The sequence below is a fragment of the Arachis hypogaea genome, chromosome 11 (genome assembly GCF_003086295.3).
Source record: "Arachis hypogaea cultivar Tifrunner chromosome 11, arahy.Tifrunner.gnm2.J5K5, whole genome shotgun sequence".
NCBI lineage: Eukaryota > Viridiplantae > Streptophyta > Magnoliopsida > Fabales > Fabaceae > Arachis > Arachis hypogaea.
Genome location: NC_092046.1, coordinates 21140099 through 21159683, shown reverse-complemented (window position 1 = coordinate 21159683; position 19585 = coordinate 21140099). Strand labels below are relative to the sequence as shown.

Genomic DNA, 19585 nt, shown 5'->3' with positions numbered 1-19585 from the left:
TTCTTTTTTCATCATCTTCATCTTTTTTTATTAATTACACAACAGTTACTTTTAAAACAAAAACAAGAAGAAAAAGCAATCAAAATGTTACATATGAGAAGCTGGAGAATGAAGCAAAATTGAGGAGGCAGATGGTGGAGACTAGGGGTGGCAAAAGTGGTGATTGTTTGGAAGGCCATGACTGTGAGTGGCTTGCAGATGGCAGATCGGAGGATCCAAGTGGTGGCTTACAAAATGTAAGAGCAGGCTGAACTGCTGTTTATCGAGGTCAATATGGACTGCAACGTCCATGAGGATGGTGGCGACATCCAGAGAAATGGCAGATCAAGTAGAGGCATGGTGGATGGCAGAAGGAGGAGGGGAATTGGTTGAAGAGGGAAAGGGAGGAGGGAGGAGGACATATAGGGAGTGGAAAGGTTAGGGAAGGAATGGAAGTATGAGAGTGCCATACTGAGGACAGAATCGAACAAGGTGGATAGATAATCTGTAAATGAGTTCATCTTTTATGACTATAACCTTCGTTTTTTTGTGTGGTTAGTTTTGTGGATTGTCACTTTGTCAGCATCCAATTTATTTTTGATGAAAAATGATAATTTACTCAATCTGTTGACTGATCTTGTCCTTGCCTATGTATGTGTATCTATCTTTAAATAATGATCCCACGATTGGTGATACCTGATATTATATGCAATTTGCAAAGGAATTCTTAATGCTACACTGTGACAACCATGTTTAGTTGTTGATTATGCGATTTTACGTGTTATATATAATGCAAATTTTAGTGTGAAGAAAATGGAGATCATACTAAAGGGCTACATGTATTAGATAACAATGTATTAAACAAACTAAAATTAGTCAACAAAATTCGTGAGAACCTTTGCTAACTAGATGATCTCCAAAGACAACTTTCCTAAACTTCTTGGTACCATTTGTCCTTGTTTTACTTGATTTTAAAGGTTCAACGACAGTATCAAAGTTCGTTTGCCCACAAAGGAATGTTAATCTAGGACCAGTTGTAAGAAATAAACACGCCAAAAATGGAGATACTTTAAATGCAACGTATTAATAAAAAATAATATTTTTATTTACTTGACTAGTTTCCTATTAATTTTGTTTAGAAATGCAACGTTAGGATTATGATATATATATATACACTTTTTTTTCTTAGGACAATTTTATGCTATTATTTTAAACTCTATTTTCGTTTGGTATTTCGTAATTATAAATTTATGAATGCTATTTTTTATAGGAATGTTAATATTAACTCCGGATGAAAATCAATTTTTGTACTCCAATTTGCAAACTCTTAATTGAAATATAAATTTACATTTTGTTGATGAAGATATTGATACATACACGACTTACCTACAATAACAAGAGAAAAATGTGAGCGTGATATATATATACCTAATCACCATACAGAGAATTTGGATCCCATAATCATAGCTGATAAAAAGTATTGTCACTCCTTGCAAACTAGTCAAGCAAGATGGATGTTGTACAGTCCAAATTAAACCAGCTAATTAGATGCCTGACTTATAAGAATTCACAACGAAATAAAATTAAACGTCGACGAAATTCGTGAGGACCTTGCTAACTAGATGCTCTCCATAGATAGCTTTTTCAAACTTCTTGGTACCATTTTTCCTTGTTCTAATTGTATCCAAAGGCTCTACGGCAGAATCAAAGTTCGTCTATTCACAAAGCAATTCCAAACTATCATCAGTTGCAAATTAATCAAGTGAAAGAGATCTCTTTCAAAATATCGGTCACTTTTAACTTTTGGTATATTCAGAAGAGTAATACTAAGGAGTCGATCTTTTTTTAGTCAATATCAACAACTTTTTCAAAATTATTTTGTTTATCTTAAAAGTCTAGACACTATATCAATAAATCCTTAACTTGAAGGTCTAAATTATAAACTCTAAATACTAAAGCTCCTACAAAAATGAGTTTTTGGAATTGAAAAAGAAAACTTAACTAATATTGACTTTGGCTAACTAAAATTTGTTCCCTATATTACCCAGATACTATGTTTACATATACATTGAATTATAGTTTAAGTTATAAATATACCAACATTTTAAAAAGTGACAAATATTTTCAAATGAACGAAGTATAGAAAATAGGGGCTAACCTCGTAAAAGTATACTACACTGACTCTATATTTTGGAGAGTTGTTTATCACCCGATGCAAAGTTGACTCGTATAAACCATTGGAATATATCTGCCGTAATTTTTCCATACTTGATCAGATATTATTCAACTATGTCTCAATTCTCATGGAGTGTTGATTTGATTAAGAGATTAAAAGCGTGAAAAATTACCTTTAGCATGTCACCAATGTTGCACACAAATGTGCCAGGAACTGGAGGTGCTGATATCCACTCACCAGAGAGGTTTCTCACCTTCAACAATATCATAGCATAAACAATGGGAAACAAAAGCAACCATGATTTAAGTTTTCTTAACACCACATTTTCTCATTTTGGAGGCAATTGAATCCATTTAAGAGCCTTAGTGAACCTAGAATTAAATTAAGGATTTAGTAAGGCACATGTTAAGATTACTATTAGTAGAAGTTCTAAAATCTTTTCTTTTAATAAATACACAACAAACGCATTAAAAACTTCAATATTTTGTATTTTCAATAACAAAACTTTCTCGATATATAACCTTAAAATGTGTCTTCAGGATACATGTTAGTTAAACCATTTAATTAATGGTTATAGCAGTAAACATAGGTTGAAAATTGAAACTTAAAACTTCGACGAAATCAATCACCTCTAACTAAATTTATATACATTTAAACAGAAACTACATATAAAATTTGAATTCAAGGTTATATAACTCAGTAAAAGAGTGCTCATAGTGAGAAACAGAAGTAATATCAGGAATTGTATGCAACAAATGAAGATTATCAGTATCTAAAATCAAGAAGGAATTATATAAAAGAATACCTGGAGAGCATTTATATCTTCATCCTGGTTTAACAATGTCAATAAACCTATTAGGCACAGCATCTTAAGATCATTAATTGACAATTGACGATTACTCATTAACAGATAATCTAAATAAATCATGATTGAAGGCTAAGATATATAAATATATATCGTACCATAATCAGTATGAGCTCCACTGGATTTCATGAAATAAAAGAAACAAAGACAAAAAAGTAAACATAAACAGAAAATACATCAATAATGTAATGGAAATGAAAAACTTAAATTAGTAACTTGCAAGTAGTTTGCAACCTCAGTTTAGAATTTTATAATTACATTACCATCCAATGTCATTTTTCATAGCTTCATGAGTTCCATTTGTAGTGGTTAAGCCCGGGTAACCAATAAGCCGCATTACCCAAAATGGATCCCCAGCTCTCTGTCCTTCAAATTCGTCTGGTGATCCTCCTAGTGCTAAAGCGATACCTCGCATAATTTTCCTTGCAAGCTCTGCTCTTACCAAAAGAATCATCATAAGAATGAAAAATTCCACTCCAGGAAACAAAATCATGGGAATAGGAATAAAAGGATGAGAAAGCATGCCTGTGCAGATACTAATATATTCCTCCATAATAACTTTGAACTTTGGAGGATTTTGAGGCCTGCATGATGGACAAAAAAATTGCAAGGGTTAGAACTTGGAATGCATACTAGCTTAAGAAGACATAAGTGTGATATTTTAATGAGTGAAGTACCAAAATTATCACAAAAGATGTTACTGATAATGTTAGCCAAAAAAAGAACAAAAATCTGGTGGCCAATATATCCAATAGACTTGATTTGTTTAACAAATCTATCCCAAAAAGGAGAACCATTTTGTTGATGACATGATCTTTCATCCATAATTTTCTTTAAGCTTTTGAGTTTGTGTTCTTCTATAAGTGATTTTTGTCAGTGACATGATCTTTCTTTCATGGGTAATTTTGGTACTTCACTGTCTGTTATTATCACATAAGGACTTCTATACTAAATGTTAGTACTCCCAAGTGCAATACTCTATTGCTTGGATATGAGAGACACGTATCAAATGTCATTCATGCAAAGTTAATCCTAAGAGAATGAAACTAATTTGATCAATATTCGAATCTTGACTAATAAGATATCGATAATGCTATGGTGCATTGTACCTTTCAATGAGAGTGAAGATTGCTTCCTTTATAATAGAAAAAGTCACAAAATATATATCATGTGCAATGCACAAGTTCTCTATAACAACAACAACGAAGCCTTATCCCACTAGGTGGGGTCGGCTACATGAATCAAATGACGCCATTGAGCTCTATCATAGATCATGTCTACAGAGAGACTGTTTATATGTAGATCTTGTTTGACCACCTCATGGATGGTTTTTCTAGGTCTTCTTCTGCCTTTCACCCCTTATCCATCTTTCATCTCATCCACCCTCCTTGTTGGGTACTCTGTCGGTCTTCTTCTCACAAGTTCTCTATAAATTTAGGAAAAATCTTTGCTCTTCACCCAACTGCCAACTCTACTCTTCACCCAACTTTATTCTTCACCAAAGAAATTCCCATAAGATATATGCGACTAGAAGCAAAAGCATACATGAAATTATGTCTATTGGGCATGATATTCGTCTAAAGCAGTGAAGCAGGCATTATTAAAAACAAAAAGATAAAAAATAAACATGATTCCACATACCACTGGTTGTATCCTTCCATAGTTTTGCCAAGATCTCCATACATGCCCCTTGTCACCTCCTTATAGCACTGCCAAAGAAAAAATGTAGCAATCAGTAGAGCTACTATGCTTAGCAATCAGAGAAAGAAAATGATATGGTATAGTGAGGGAATCTATCTTCAAACAATATGATCAAATTGACTCTAAAGAACATTGACATAGACCTATATTCTTAGTAATACCTACATCAATTGCTTCATGCATGTCAGGTGTGCCTTTAGTTATATTTTCTCCAACCCTCTGGTAACCTCTGCATCAGAAGTTAGGCTTTTATAGCAAGTGCTGTGATGCATATAAATAAAATGTCACAAATCAACTATGTCAAACTTTATGCTGCTAGATAAATACATAGAGATGGTTTTAAAAAATGACGTGCCCCCTCAAGAAAGATCCATACTGATGAAACAGAAGGTATAGGCCAACCCAACCATATGCTGAAACTCTGTGTGCAATTTTTGGAAAATGACAACTAGGATCAATCTTGAGATCAATCAATCATCGAAGTTCTAAACATCTGATATCATGTCACGAACTAACTCTTCCAGAAGGTGAAGAAGCTGTTAGGCAAAGGCGTCTTATATCTAACAACTAAATAAAGCGAATTCGGCATCCAGGCTAACCTGAACCCTGCAGCCGGAGTCATTTTGATTTTTGTCTTTTCTTCACAAGGTAGTTCGAAGAATCTGCGAGTTATGTCTTTAACTTCTTTAAGGAGAGCATCAGAAACACCATGACCTTTCTGTAAATCAAGGACCATAGAATTTAAGCAAAACAATAACCAAAATAAAGGAAATGATTAAAGATGACAAGGGAGAAAACCGGAATGCAAAATCTTGCCTTGGATTGCCAAGAAAATAAACTTTTAGAGAAAATCAAATAATAATTAATTCCTCTATTGATTTAATATGAACTCTATTTACTCAGATGCTTGTAAATGGCAATAGCTTCACTAGAAGTTGCCTCGAATGTATCCTTGTGGGATTATATTATTAACCTTTTTGGTTTTCCACGGTATCACTTAGCCTGATAGGCCAAATACTAATCTGTCGCAAATTGAAGCTTTATTTAAGGATTTGCTGCTAGCTAATGAGTTGCTGCATGCACAAAGCGGGATTCAAACTCTCCGACACTTGCTTAAGTAGACGAGTGAACTAACAACTTGACCAACCCAAGTTGGTTAGGTTAACTTAGTATATGAGATTTATTGCTTAAACGTTTTTTTTCTTTTTGTTCATTTCAGTTTCAAAGCAATATTAAAATCTTTATTCTAGAGAAATTTGGAATCTACACATCAAAGACTACTGAACCTACTGTCAATGTAAAATAAGCAATTCTAACACAGAAATCGTTATGATGTAGAGAACCCTACCAATTTATCTCATATTTCAAGAAAGCAAGCTACAGAATAAAAGAAGAAAAATAAATAAATAAAAGATAAATACCAAATAGAAGAACCCAGCCTCAGTGCAAGCCTTATCCAACTGTCTAACAACTTCAAGAACACCAGGGTCCTCTCCCATTTTTGGGTCATCACACTTGGCTAAAAGGGCACTAACATCTAGATAGAACAAAAAGAAATTAAATTTATCCTCTGAATTTATAAGTATATTAAGTAAATAATTCGGCATCAACTGTAACATAATTGATCACTTGTGATAATGAAAATTGAACTTTCAAAATTCTTGATTCATGGACACTGAACTAAAACCATCAGCGAAATTATTATAATTAGTTATGTTTAATTTCTATCTACATACACAAATGAAGCTATGAAATCGAAAGATATGATTGGTTGAAAATATCGAGATTGATGGCTATGGAACTGGTATGAAAGTTTTACCAATTAGGGGAATTGAACTGAAGTCCGTAGCCATCGCTGACTTTTGTGTGTTCTGTGTATTGCGGGTGAGGTCGGTGATACAATGCAAGCTCTGCGGTGGCAATTGCCTCTTATAAAGAGAGACAAATGGAGTAATGCACATCAAAGGCACCTATAATCATGCCTCCTCTTCTTTTAACCGTTTTTTTTTTTTTTTTGAAAGATAGAAGGTTCGAATCCGTGACTTCTTAATTAAGTATGGGGTCATTTGAGCTATAATTTATTGGCCTATTTTTTTAACCGTTAAAATCAGTTATTAATATAAAATATATATTAAAAATTAATTAAATTATATTTATATTTAAATAAAAAATATATAATAATTAATTTTATTATATAAATAATATTTTTATAGTTTCAAATTAAGTACTTTTTTTAACGATTAATTTTTTTTATCTATAAACATAAAATGAGTAATATACTTAAATATTATAATTTTTTTATATATTTTTTTATATTTTTATTTCAAAAATTAAATAATTTAATTTTTATACTTTTTAAAATAAAAAAATCCTATTTCTTATTTTAAATTAAATAATACTATATTTAAAATTAACATCCTAACCGTTCATAATTAAAGTAATATTCTCTCTTACAGTTCAGATGTGCAAACAGGTTCGGAAGTGGATTGGTATTAGTTTGGATATGCAGTTAAAGTCTATGACTCACGTAATGGTTACTTGTGGTTGTGTAAGAAACTTTTTGATTGGGAGGAGCAGGAGAATTGGCTTTAGCTTTGGCGTCAGCTTGTTCTGAAAAAGCACAAGTTTTTGGCTTGGTTGTGTCTTAAGGAGGCTCTTCTTACTGCAAGTTTTTACTTTAGAAGAGGGATGTCGTCATCGGATAGGTGCCCAAGATGTCTTTTTAACCATGAATCGATTTTACATTGTATTCAGGATTGCCCAGAAGCTCAGCTTGTATGGCATAGGTTGCATATTTCTTAACATCCTTTGGATTTGAAGAACTGGTTCTTGTATCATAGTAGAGAGCATCCGTTCAAGTTCTTTTCGGGACTTTGGTGGATATGATGAGTAAGGAATAATGACATGTTTAATCCTCATGAAACTTGGCCTCCGGAAAAAGTGATTTGTCTGGCATTAACTTCAGAAAAGGAGCTTAGGAATATTTTTGAATTACAACGTATGTTCCTTCCCTCTACTCTAAATGGTTTTTGGAATCCCCATCCATGGGTATTTTCAAGATTAATTGTGATGCTAGTTATCTTGGTTTGGGTGATAGTGTTGGTTTTGCTTGTGTTATTAGAGATTGTAATGGGAGTTCGCAAAGGGGGTGTTTGAGAATGATTGAAAGTAATAGTATTCTTCAAGGAGAATTGTTTGCTATTTGGAGAGGATATCTCTTAGCTTGGGATGTAGATCAACGAGATGTTATTTGTGAGACAGATTGTGTGAAAGCATTTAATCTTGTTATTAATCACCAAGATGATTTTGGGTTTATTGATCCATTGGTGCTCAAAATAAGAGATATCATGTATTGAAATTGGCGTGTTGACTTTCGTTTGATTACGAGAGATGCAAACACGGTCGCAGATACTATGGCAAAGATAAGGATGAAGTTACAACTTTCTCATGTAGAGCTTCCTTCACTTTGGGAGGAGTTTAAGAATAGTCTTAAAAAGAACTGTCCCTCTATTTAAGCAAAGCATTTGTTTTGTTTTTCTTTGTTTAGTTTATTTCAGTCACAAAAAAAAAATATATATATATATATATATATATATTCTTATCAATTTAATATTAAAAATAAAAAATGAATAATACCAGTTTTTTTTTTCAAACAAAAAAATTTTACACAAATAAAAACTCCAAATATATTTTATTAAAAAATACTAAAAAATTAATAATTTTTATTGATATTAATCAATATATATTTTAAATTAATATTTTATTTTTATACTATTAAAATTCATTATTTAAAATTCAAACAATAATTAATTAAATATTAAAAAATAATAAATTTTACTAGTCTTATAATATTATATTATTTTATAAATATGATAATATTACTTGTATTCTATTCTAGAATCGATGCAGGTTTAATATAATGTGGGTATCTTCTGCATTAGGGACTAGTGTAAAAAACAGAAATTTAATCTTATTGCTCAGTTTTATTTATTGCACTACAAGAAAAGAGAACTATTTTAACATGATTTTTTTAAAGTTATAGTTAAGTGTAAAAATTAATATATATTTTTGACAAATATCACAAATGTCAAATGTCAAATAACATTCATTTGTTTTCAACTTACTCTATTATTCTTTTTCTTCGTTGAGCTCCATCAATTTTGGCATCACACTGCTCTCAGTTTAGGATCATACTACTTATTTTTCATTTTCAAAATCTCAGTTTATTCTTCCGTTTCAAGATCTCATCTCATTCTTTGTTAAAAATTTTTGTTGAGAATTTTTTATAGTCAATAAGTGTCAAAATAAATAGTATTTTTGACGATTAATAAGTATTACAAAAAATATATTCTCAAATTTTTCTAACAAATTATTTTTGATGGCCAATATTTATCAAAATAAGATTTAAACTTTTTTTTACAATTACTTATATGTTAAAAATACTATTTTTGACAAAATTTTTATTAACATATTTTCATAGTTAAAATAGTGTCAAAATTTTTTTTGACGAATTTTAATTTTTTTTGACACATAATAATCCTAAAAAATAGTCTACATTGTTGTAGTGGTGGTGACAAATAGATCGAAATTTGTCGAGTTGGTCTGCGTAATTCGTCAAAAAAGATGGGTTGGGTTGAAAATTTAAAACGGTTATAATTAAAAAGTTCTCCTAACTTGTGAATTTTGGTGAGTTTTGGCAGGGCAGGCTTTTCTGGCGAATCTGTCGTTCTTTTTTATAATTGAAGATGTTCTAAATTATATTTAGATTATGTTCTATATTCAATTGATTGGAGACTTGAAAATGTTTAATTATATATTTTAGACAACGTTTATTTTATTTTTTATAATAATAGTTTTATTATTTTATTTTAAAAAACTTGGTTGATGATTATGTTTATTATATATTTAGAATAAAGACTTTAATATTTGTAAATTTAAAAATTATAAATTTTTTATACCTTTATAAATTATAAATTTATTAAAATGATTGTGAAATTATGTATATTATTTAATATTTAATAATTTATTAATAAAAAAAATTAGCGAATTTAACCCATCGACCTGCCAAGTTGCTGTTAGGTGGGGCGGGAATGGAATTTGACATTGCCTTACTAGGCGGAATGAAACAGACTAGCCCACTAAATAATAAACTTTTGACAGCAGAAAATATGACGAAATGAAATGAACTAACTTGTTTGTCACCCCTAATTATTTTATTATTATCTGATTGTTTTCTATTTTCATATTAGATATAGATGCAAAAAGAATGCTAAGGGTCAGCAATTTTAGTGTTTTGTAACCATCAATTGGCCATCAATAGTATTTTTAATAGGGTGAGATTATATCTAATGGTAGAAAATCACTCACTTTTATTTTAATGGTTAAGTGCTGGCCAAAAAACACAAAAATTAATGGCCTCCTAGACTTTTCCTAGATGCAATAGTACATATCCGCTGTCTAACTCGATAAAACACAAATTTTGAGCAAACATAATGAATTTAATTTTTTTCTCAATAATTTATTAACAAATTAAGAAATAGTAGAATGATTGATATTTCTTTGGTCTTATACTATCAAATTATTATAATAAAAAAATATTACATAGACAAATTAAAGAATGATACACAAATTTTTTTTACCTTATTTATATATGAGTAAAATACAAATTTAAATGGTATCAAATATCAACTATCATACAATTTCTTTAACAAATTTTATTGAAAGCAGAATTATTTTTCAGTAAAAACTATTATTTTATTCATAAAGTATTATTATATTATGAATCATTATATTGTTTTCTATTTTTATTCTAACACAACTATTAAGAAATCAAACTAATATGGAATAAAAGTATAGAACACAATATCTTTTGTTCATTTACCTCTCTTTTTATTTATCTTATTTTTGCGTGTAAAAAAATTTCATTATTGTTGGATCATATTATAATATTTGAATATAAAGATACCTACTTGAGATCGATCATTCCCATCACTTAATATTTTTATCTTTACGTAAATTACTATTGCATTGAGATAATGTTATGGAGTGGGCGCGTGATTCGTTGACGTATTTGGGATCAATTACGTTTGTCGTCTTTGGTATGAAAAGATAAACCTTTAGATAGAAACAAGTACAATAATTCATAATTAAAAACACATAAATATTCATAAACAAGATTATTCTAAACAAGATCATTATTCATTATTGTAAGGGGAAGAATAGGTTATGCTGATATAAGAACCTCTCCACCACCCGCACACACTATTGATGTGCACATTGTACCATTAAGCTAAGGATAATTTTTTTTTATTTAAATAAATTAAACAAAAAAAAAATCAAAAACTACTTAAATAAAAGAACAGTCCGCTTAAGACTATTTTTTAACTTCTTTTTAAAAAAAAAATTCCACTTGATAAAATTATAATCTTACCGACATCTTTGTCATAGTATTTGCCACCGTATTTACATCTCTCATAATCAAACGAAAGTCAGCACGTCGATTTTAACGCATGATATTTTTTATTTTAAACATTAACAAATCAATAAACCCAAAACTATCTTGATGATTAATAACAAGATTTAATGTATTCACACAATTCGTCTCACAAATAATATCTCATTGACCCACAACCCAGGATAAGAGATCATGTAACCTCTCTAAATAACAAACAGTTTTTCTTGAAAAATACTATTATTCTCAATCATTCATAAACACCCTCTTTACTAACACTCATTACAATTTTTGATAACGCAAGCAAAACCAACAATATTACCAGAACCAGAATAAGTAGCATCACAATTAATCTTAAAAGTACCTATAAATGGATGATTCTAAGAATTACTTAGAATAGAAGGAAGGGACATACATTGTAATTCAAAAACACTCCTAAACTCTTTTTCTAAAGCTAAATCCAGACAAAATATTTTTTTCTGAGGTGAAGTCTCATAAGGATTAAAGATGTCATTATTCATTATTCGTCATATCTACCAAAATTCTAAAGATGTTCTTTACTATGATACAAGAACAAGTTCTTCAAATCCAAAGGATGACAAAAAATATCCAACATGTGCCATACAATATGAGCTTTCGAAAAATCCTGAATACAATGTAAAATCGATTCCTTGCTAACAAGACATCTTGGGCACCTATTCGATGATAACTTTCCTCTTCTGAAGGGAAAGCTTGTAGTAGGAAGAGCTTCCCTAAGACACAGCCAAGCAAAAAACTTGTGCTTTTTCGAAACAAGCTAGCGCCAAAACTAAAGCCAATTCCTCCATTTTTTCCAACAAAAAAGTTGCTTACACAACTACAAATAACCATTGTGTAATTTGTAGACTTCCACACCAATACCAACCCACTTTCGGACCTTTTTGCACATCTGGATTGTAAGAAAGAATGTTACCTTTCAGATTCTGAGATAGAAGAAAATAAAAAGTCTCCAAATGACACCTACCAACTAACCATATATTTTGTATCTGGAGGTTTGAATCAGAAATGTGAACATAATCCATCTCATTGGATAACTGTCTTTCTCTCTTCTAGCTAGAAAACCAAAAATTCTAGTTCAAATTTTCAATACACCAAACAAATTCATCCTTCAACACTTTTCAAGTCTTGCAAAAACTCTTCCAAATGTGAGCCCTTATTCCTAGTATAACCCAAACAGTCATCTTGAGATGATCGGTATTCGGTATCCAACAATTGAATCCAAAACTTGTTTGGCTGATTGAAAAAAGTTCAAACTAGCTTCCCAAGAAAAGCAATATTCGCACAATAAGGATCTCTGATCCCCAAATATCCATATTTTTTTTAGAGTAACCAGCACCTTTTAACTAACAAGATTTAATCCTCTTTCATCAGTCTGTCCTTTCCAAAAAAAGTTCTCATCATAAACTCCAGTTATCTATGATCCTTTTGAAAAAAATAGAGACATGCATCTAATATGTGAGAATAATAACTACAATATAATTAACCAAGCAGAATCTACCTATCCAGTTGAGCAAACTCCCTTTTCAACTTGTTAGTCTACCCTAAATCTTATCTATGACATCATTTAAAGCTAAACGGATCACCCTGGAATGGCTAAGCATGACCCCAAGATACTTGCCCAAGCTCTGGACAAATCTAATGGAGGACACCAATAAAAATCTCTTTTCTCGTCGTAGAGATATTTTTGGAGTAAAGCGCTTTAGACTTCTTTTAAGTCTTCATTTCTTTTATATTTTCTGTCTCTCTTCAATTTTTAGTTCAATTGGTTTGTTATGAGAAATTAAAGTTATTCTTTTTACTTTGTTCAGTTGGTTTATTTTGAAATTTGAAGTTTTGAGTTCTTGTTAAAATACATGTTAGTGACGAATTCTGAATTCTTGAAAAAAATCACCAAATTATGTTGTTCTGTATAGATTGTAAAAATTCTGAGTGACTAATGTTCTATTATGTTTTTTTTTTTTTTGCAGTTTAAAAAGTGACAAAATTTAACCCCGTTGAACATGCTTGGTTGATAAAATAAAAGATTATGGAGTGAAGACCTCGAAGGCTTATTGTTGTTGCATTTTTGTTTTTAGTTTTTAATATGTTTGGAGTTTGATGAGCTTGGAGTTTAATATGTTTGGATTTTCATGTGTTTGATTTTGTTATTGTTAAAATATTTTTGATTTGTTAGATGATATTACATGTTTACCATATTTATAGATATATTTTTTTAAAATTTATCATTTTCTAATTTTTTTAATTTCTATTTTATCGGATACTCAATTATTCAAACCAAACTAACCTATTCTTAATCGATTTGGTTTGGTTCGGATACACATAAAAAAAATATAAAGTTGAACAAATCGAACTAATTACAATTTAATTAGTTCAGTTCTCATTTCACCTCAAATCCAAACCAAACCGATCCGTGAACACCCTACCTAGTGGTGCCTTTTCGAAACTTTTCTTCGCTGAAAATTGCAGAATAATAAAGGGATGTGCACTAGAATGGTTAGGATTTGATATTTTATTAAATGTGTATTTATTTTAATTTATGTCTATAACTATTTTCTCTATGAAAATTGATAATTTTTTTTGGTGGAGGTATCAAAATTAAGAAAAAACTCTATTGAATTTTTGTTAAAATTGTTTAAAGACATATTTGGTTCATGAAAAAATAAAAATTATATTTGGTAGAGGATTTTAATCATAAACAAAATTCTATCGAAATTTTTAAAAAATATAATAAATTGTGTTATTGGCTAAATTTTAGTTTGTTTATTGCAAAATGATTTCAAGTCATTGTTTGTGCATGTATGATAGGAACAACGGTCAACTGGAGGAGAGAGTGTTAAAACCTTAGTTCTTTCAGGGGTTGATCAGTTTGTTGTGTATGTCTTCAATATGAAACCGTTTAGGTATCAAAGGGTATATAGGTGTTCATGTTATAAATGTCGGTTGACTAAGTAGTTAGAACCTTCATATATAACCCTTCACCTTTACTGTAATGGGTTCAACAAAGGCTATTGCGTGTGGACTGAAATCAGAGAAGTTAACGAGTACGGAATCAATCAGTACGCACTAAATTCCACTAGGTCTGAGGGTTGATAAAGGAGAATTAGGGTGGTTAGAAAAGTGAACATGGAAGAGCTGAATTGGGAGGATAACCAAAAAAGATATTATGAGATGGTATTTAATGCAATCGGTGTTAATAGTATGGAAAGAGCCTAAGTTAAAGACAAAGAGATTTTATGATCTGTTAGAATTTATGGTATAATCATTGTTTGAGGGGTGTGTTCACTTGAAATTGTCTGTTTGTGTTAGAATGGTAAATATTAAGTCTAAGTCAAATCACACCTAAAAGTGTTTTGATAAGTGGGCCATCCTTTGTAACGAATTAGTACTATCCGGGACTACTGGCATCCCCCGGAGCCATTATAAGGCAAAGAAGCTAGCTTTGAAATTAGTTTTAAATTCAGTATAGTGTCAGACCGAATTCGAGCTATACAAAAATTGTGTCTACAGGCTGAAATTCTTCTTCGCTATCAACATACACACCTCCACCTTGAGGGCTTTGTTCACCTCAGCCACCAACCCTGCAAATTCTGAAAACGTCAATTTGCGGGAGCAGGTTCACTCCCTCACCTAGAGCTTTCTGGATCAGGGTCACTAGCTACATCTAGTTGAGAAGAGGTATATAATGAGATGCTCACATACATGGTAGAGAGGAATACTCATGATGCAAAAATAGAGTCCATTAGGCAGGAGCTAGAGCAGATTTAGCAGATGCGGTACCAGATGCGGTGTAATATGACCAAATGCACACTGGTGGCAGCGTCACTAATGAAGGGGGCTCCTTGTCCTCTACACTGGCACCAGGACAGGAACTGACACCATCACCTAGACCGCGTCTCAATAGGACCAAGGAGATGATGACGACGATGATTATCAGGATCCATAGTGATTTGGGTTTTGTTTGTCTTTGTTTGACAATATTGGTAATTTATCTCTTTGACTTTTTATTATGTACAATTGTTATTTAATATTATAGTTGACTGTTTTATTAAAAATACTACTTGACTATTAATTATTGACTAGTAAATCGGGTTCTAACAGATTCAAAAAATAAAATAAAATAAAATTTAAAATTATTGTCAGATATATTTATCGATTGAATTCGCTAGTAAATTTTAATTTAATTAATATAAGATAATATATTACCGTCAGATTTAAAGGGGGATAAATCTGATGGTAATAAGGCAGTAAACTAAAATTTGTAGCGTCAAAGTTACCATAAAATTTATTTTCACAATGACCACTTCCATAATTTTTCCAATCAATTATTCAAATTTGTTGCTAATTTTACCGAAAATTACCGTCATATTTTATAATCCGATCGAGTTGCTGGCAAGGATTTTAGTGTCTAATTTTGTTTGCTGCTAAATCCGAGAGTAATAAATTGACCGGTGAATTTTTTTAGTAATTTCACCGATAAATTCAATTGTATCTGATGAATTTTTTGTAGTGATCCTAGTAATCAATTATTAATGCTCCAAAATAAAAAAAAAATTTATATTAGTGATTATTGGTGGATCGATTTTACTTACGTATCAAAATTTAACGTTATTAGTTCTTCAGTATACTAATTTTTTATGTCAAATTTAAAGTACCTTTTAAAACTTTATAAGACTAAAATAAAATATTTAAAAGATTAATAACCAAATTAAAATTGAATCCAAATATTAAAAATCAAAATACTACTTTATTCTTTCTCTTAATTTCTAGATGATAGTCTTCATGGTACATGGTTGAAGTTCACCGTTCTCTTAAAACAAATTAAAATCATAGTTGTTGAAGTCACCTCCATGCAAGTGACCTTAAACTCCAAATATTGTGTTTGTAATTTTGCATGAGTCGTATTTGTCACACGACTAATACAATGTACCTAGATTATCAACGCTATTTTTAAATCCAGACTTGAGAATATAATGGTGCATTCCAAATTATCATTTGTTTCATATTTAATAATTTTATTTTTTGATTATATTTATTTTTATATCCAAAAATAAAATGTGTAAATAATTAAGGATGTGCCAAAAAAAATTGCAAATAACACAATTTATTTTTAACCTTTGAAAACACAAACTAATATAAACACCTAGATTGGTCTTGACACCTAAAATTGTTAGATACTCTATTAACAATATTTCACCTACGCAAGAAATATTAACCATGCCATGAAGTGTGAAAACTAAGCCTATTTATTACTTGTTTTTTGGTACAAGTTAAACCTATTAGATTAGTTACTTTGGATTAAGTACAAAACAAAATCCTTTTTAAGTAATTTCTGTTTCCCCCCAACATATCCCTTTTGCTAATGTAAGTATACTATATGCTCTGACCTGATTTCTGAAGTGAAATTTGGAACTTGGAAGCTTGAATTCATTGAAGAAAATATAATTTCTCAGTGCCATAAAATGAGGAGGTAAAAAGAAAAAAAAAATGCCAAAAAAGAATTATTTTTTACAAGCCTCAACCAGAGAAAGAAGTAAACAAAATGCAGTAGTGAAAAAAAATCATAAATACCCAGAAGAATTTTTTTAATCCACCAGTTTGCGGCTAAGACGATCCATGATGATTCCGAGCACCTTCTTCTAGCAATGTGTGTATGACTAGAGAGACATTATTAAACTAAATTTGACGAAGAAGAAAAAAAAAAGAGTAAATATTTTTTTCGGTTGCTAACCATTTATCGAAGAATAAAATGTTCTTTTATAATTCAAAAATTTTTTATTGTTATCTAACCATTCAAGTAATAGGTCTAAATAATTCTGTTACTGAACTAAGCGACATTTGAATATGTCACCATTTACAGAAGTTTTATAGACCATTTACTTAGATGGTTGAAGACCAATTAAAAATTTTCAAATTATAGAAAAATACTGTGTTTGGAACAAATATTTAGAAATTGAAAATGGTATTTACTTGAAAAAAATAATCCCCTGAGCCTTACGAAGAAGTAGAAGGAGACGATGAGCTATTATCATTCTTGCAATAGTGGACACTCCTCTCATCCATCTTTTCCAACACAAAATGTCCCAAAGTCTCGCTTGCCTCAACCAAATTCTCCTTGCAAAGAAACTCATCACCACAAACCCTTTCAACTTCCCCAAAATAGTCATGCAAGAAGACATGAGTCTTTGGGTTCCCGCCCTTCTTGCTCCTGGCCAGGACGCTAGCGGTGAAAATCGCTGACATCCGGCCAGGAGCATCAGGCCAGTCCCCACGGGGACCGTCCACCAAGATAACATCCCAATCAACCTCGTAAACATGGTTTGGAAGGTCATTAAGGCCAAGTTTGCAATCAGAGAACAAAAGATTCTGCACCGGCTTGCACTCATTGGAAGCCTGCTCTTTAGCCGAAGCTATAAGCTCCTTCATCTCACTTCGCTTCGTCGTGTATTGCACGTCGAAAACGTCGAGCTCCGGGTGCTTCTCTTCGATATACGCAGCGTAGTAGCGATTCTCGTCGATGAAAACCGTTCTTCCGTTATGATTCAGGGCTTTCCAGAGCAGAGTCTCACCAGTGAGGCCAAAAATGAGGAAGTTGCATGGTGAAGAACACTTTCGGAGGACATCGGAGATTGATTTGAGATCTGAATACTGCATGTGGTATGTGTCGTTGGATTTCGAAGCGTAGTGGAGAAGAGTGTTGATGACTGTGGAAGGAAGAGGAACATTGATTGTGCTAATTGGTGTTGAAGATGTTATGACGTGTGAGGTTGTGGCAGTAATTGAATATGTTTCTCTTGTGTAGATTAGTGTTACGAGAAAAGCGAGTGTGAAGATTGAGATGAAAGCGAGGAGCCATAAACGATTGGAGCTTCCTTGTTTCTGGATGTAAGGGTGGAGGAGGATGAGTTTTGTGTTGTTGTTGTTGTTGTTTGTGTTCTTCATGGTGTTGAATAAAGATTTGAGGAAGAAGAGAAGGATTAGAGTCTTTGTTATGAGCTCTGAGGGTGAATTGGGGAAGAAGGTTTGGTTTTAAAGAAGTGGTGGAAAACTTGGGGTTGCAAAAGAGGGAATTGAGGTAATGTAAAGGGAGAAAAAAAAAATTGTTGAATGTGACCTTGCATTACAATTCACAGTGACGCTGATTCAAAGCTCTCTAGAACTGAAAACAACTTAACCTAGAGCTTAATTGTGTGTGTTGTGTCATTAAAGTGAGTCATTAAATATAATAATAATGAAGTGTTTGCGTTATAACTTAGTTATTAAATAATAAGAGTATTTTGATCAACATTCTTTTAATCAATTTTTTTTTAAATTTTGGGTTCTTTAATTAGTGCGCAAATAATCAAAACGACAAACATTATAAATTAGATGTAATAGTTTATATTTCATCTAGTAGTAGATAAATAATATAATAATATATGATGAGGATAATGATGATATTAAAGTATCATTACTAAAATCTTATTTAGTAATTTATTCGGGAAAAAAAAATATAAAGACAAAAGAAGGTCTGGAGACAAATTTGGTTTTGTTTCCTATCCATCTAATATATATATATATATATATATATATATATATATATTGTTTTATTCATGTTTAAGAGCCTATTTGAGAAGTAGCAGAAGCTTTTTTTTTTCTTTTGGATTATGAAAAGTCACAATTTATGTGTTTGGCACCATTTTAACAAAAATTTTTAACTTCTCAAAAAATTAATTTGTAACTTTTTAAAGAAGTAGAAATATATGACTTCTCTGCTTCTTGATAAGTCATTCTACCACTTATTTAAAAAAATTTAATTTCAAAACAAAAAAAAATCTACTTTTTTTCTTGACTCGTGAAAAATATTGACTCTTCACCACCATTTTCCCGTAAGGTCTGACTGGCCTTCTGGCTTCCACCATCATTCTCATGCAATGTTTCAAATCTCACTATTTTCACGTAATGATTCATCTGATGGAAGTATTGATCCTCTACCATCATTTTCTGACAATATTGCATATGAACAACCTACTGCATATATTCCTTCTAAGTATTTTTTTAATCATTTTATCACTATATTTTTTATTATTAAATTTGTATTTAACTGTGGTATTTTAATTTTATTTTTTTCATATGTGATTTTATAGCTTGCTATTATTTTCATAGTTAATTATAGCAAGTTCTTGATCTCAATAAAGGAGAAGAGAGTTCTAATAGAAGTAAAAAAAATAAAAACAGCAACAAAATATACATTAACACATATTTTATATTTATTTTTTATTTCACCTACCATATCATACACAATATTATTGATTATGTTATGTAAAATCAATATTTAATATTGGAAAGTATTTGTTATCATCATTATTTTAATATTCATTCTCTTCTGTAAAAAAAA

General features: G+C 30.9%; 2 protein-coding genes across 3 annotated transcripts; both read right to left on the bottom strand.

Annotated features, from left to right (window-relative positions):
* Positions 1-1281: 1281 nt before the first annotated feature.
* LOC112720520 (homoarginine-6-hydroxylase 2-ODD-C23) lies at positions 1282-6700 on the bottom strand. Of its 2 annotated transcripts, XM_025771484.3 has the most exons (12): positions 6541-6700; positions 6143-6258; positions 5321-5439; positions 4887-4950; positions 4662-4729; positions 3546-3604; positions 3284-3452; positions 3119-3138; positions 2961-3007; positions 2328-2408; positions 2138-2227; positions 1282-1694 (listed from the first exon to the last, which is right to left on the bottom strand). In XM_025771484.3, the coding sequence occupies exons 1-12, from the start codon at positions 6680-6682 to the stop codon at positions 1563-1565; spliced, it is 1107 nt and encodes a 368-aa protein (XP_025627269.1). In that variant the 5' UTR covers positions 6683-6700; the 3' UTR covers positions 1282-1562. The 2 variants fall into 2 exon arrangements, with proteins under 2 accessions (XP_025627269.1, XP_025627268.1); XM_025771483.3 differs by having other exon boundaries at positions 3284-3604.
* A 9913-nt stretch (positions 6701-16613) lies between these two features.
* On the bottom strand, positions 16614-18294 carry LOC112720519 (protein IRX15-LIKE). Its single transcript, XM_025771482.3, has 2 exons — positions 17179-18294; positions 16614-16884 (listed from the first exon to the last, which is right to left on the bottom strand). The coding sequence occupies exon 1, from the start codon at positions 18148-18150 to the stop codon at positions 17203-17205; it is 948 nt and encodes a 315-aa protein (XP_025627267.1). The 5' UTR covers positions 18151-18294; the 3' UTR covers positions 16614-16884; positions 17179-17202.
* Between the last annotated feature and the right edge of the window lie 1291 nt (positions 18295-19585).

What these genes read in the sequence shown, in the direction of transcription:
- LOC112720519 (XM_025771482.3), bottom strand. Translation starts at nt 18,150, where the DNA reads ATGAAGAACACAAACAACAACAACAACAACACAAAACTCATCCTCCTC.
- LOC112720520 (XM_025771483.3), bottom strand. Translation starts at nt 6,682, where the DNA reads ATGTGCATTACTCCATTTGTCTCTCTTTATAAGAGGCAATTGCCACCG. An exon ending in ATGGAAGGATACAACCAGTG is followed by an intron (nt 3,605 to 4,661) that starts GTATGTGGAATC and finishes TCCATCATGCAG; the next exon opens with GCCTCAAAATCCTCCAAAGT. An exon ending in ATGAAAAATGACATTGGATG is followed by an intron (nt 3,139 to 3,283) that starts GTAATGTAATTA and finishes CATGAAATCCAG; the next exon opens with TGGAGCTCATACTGATTATG.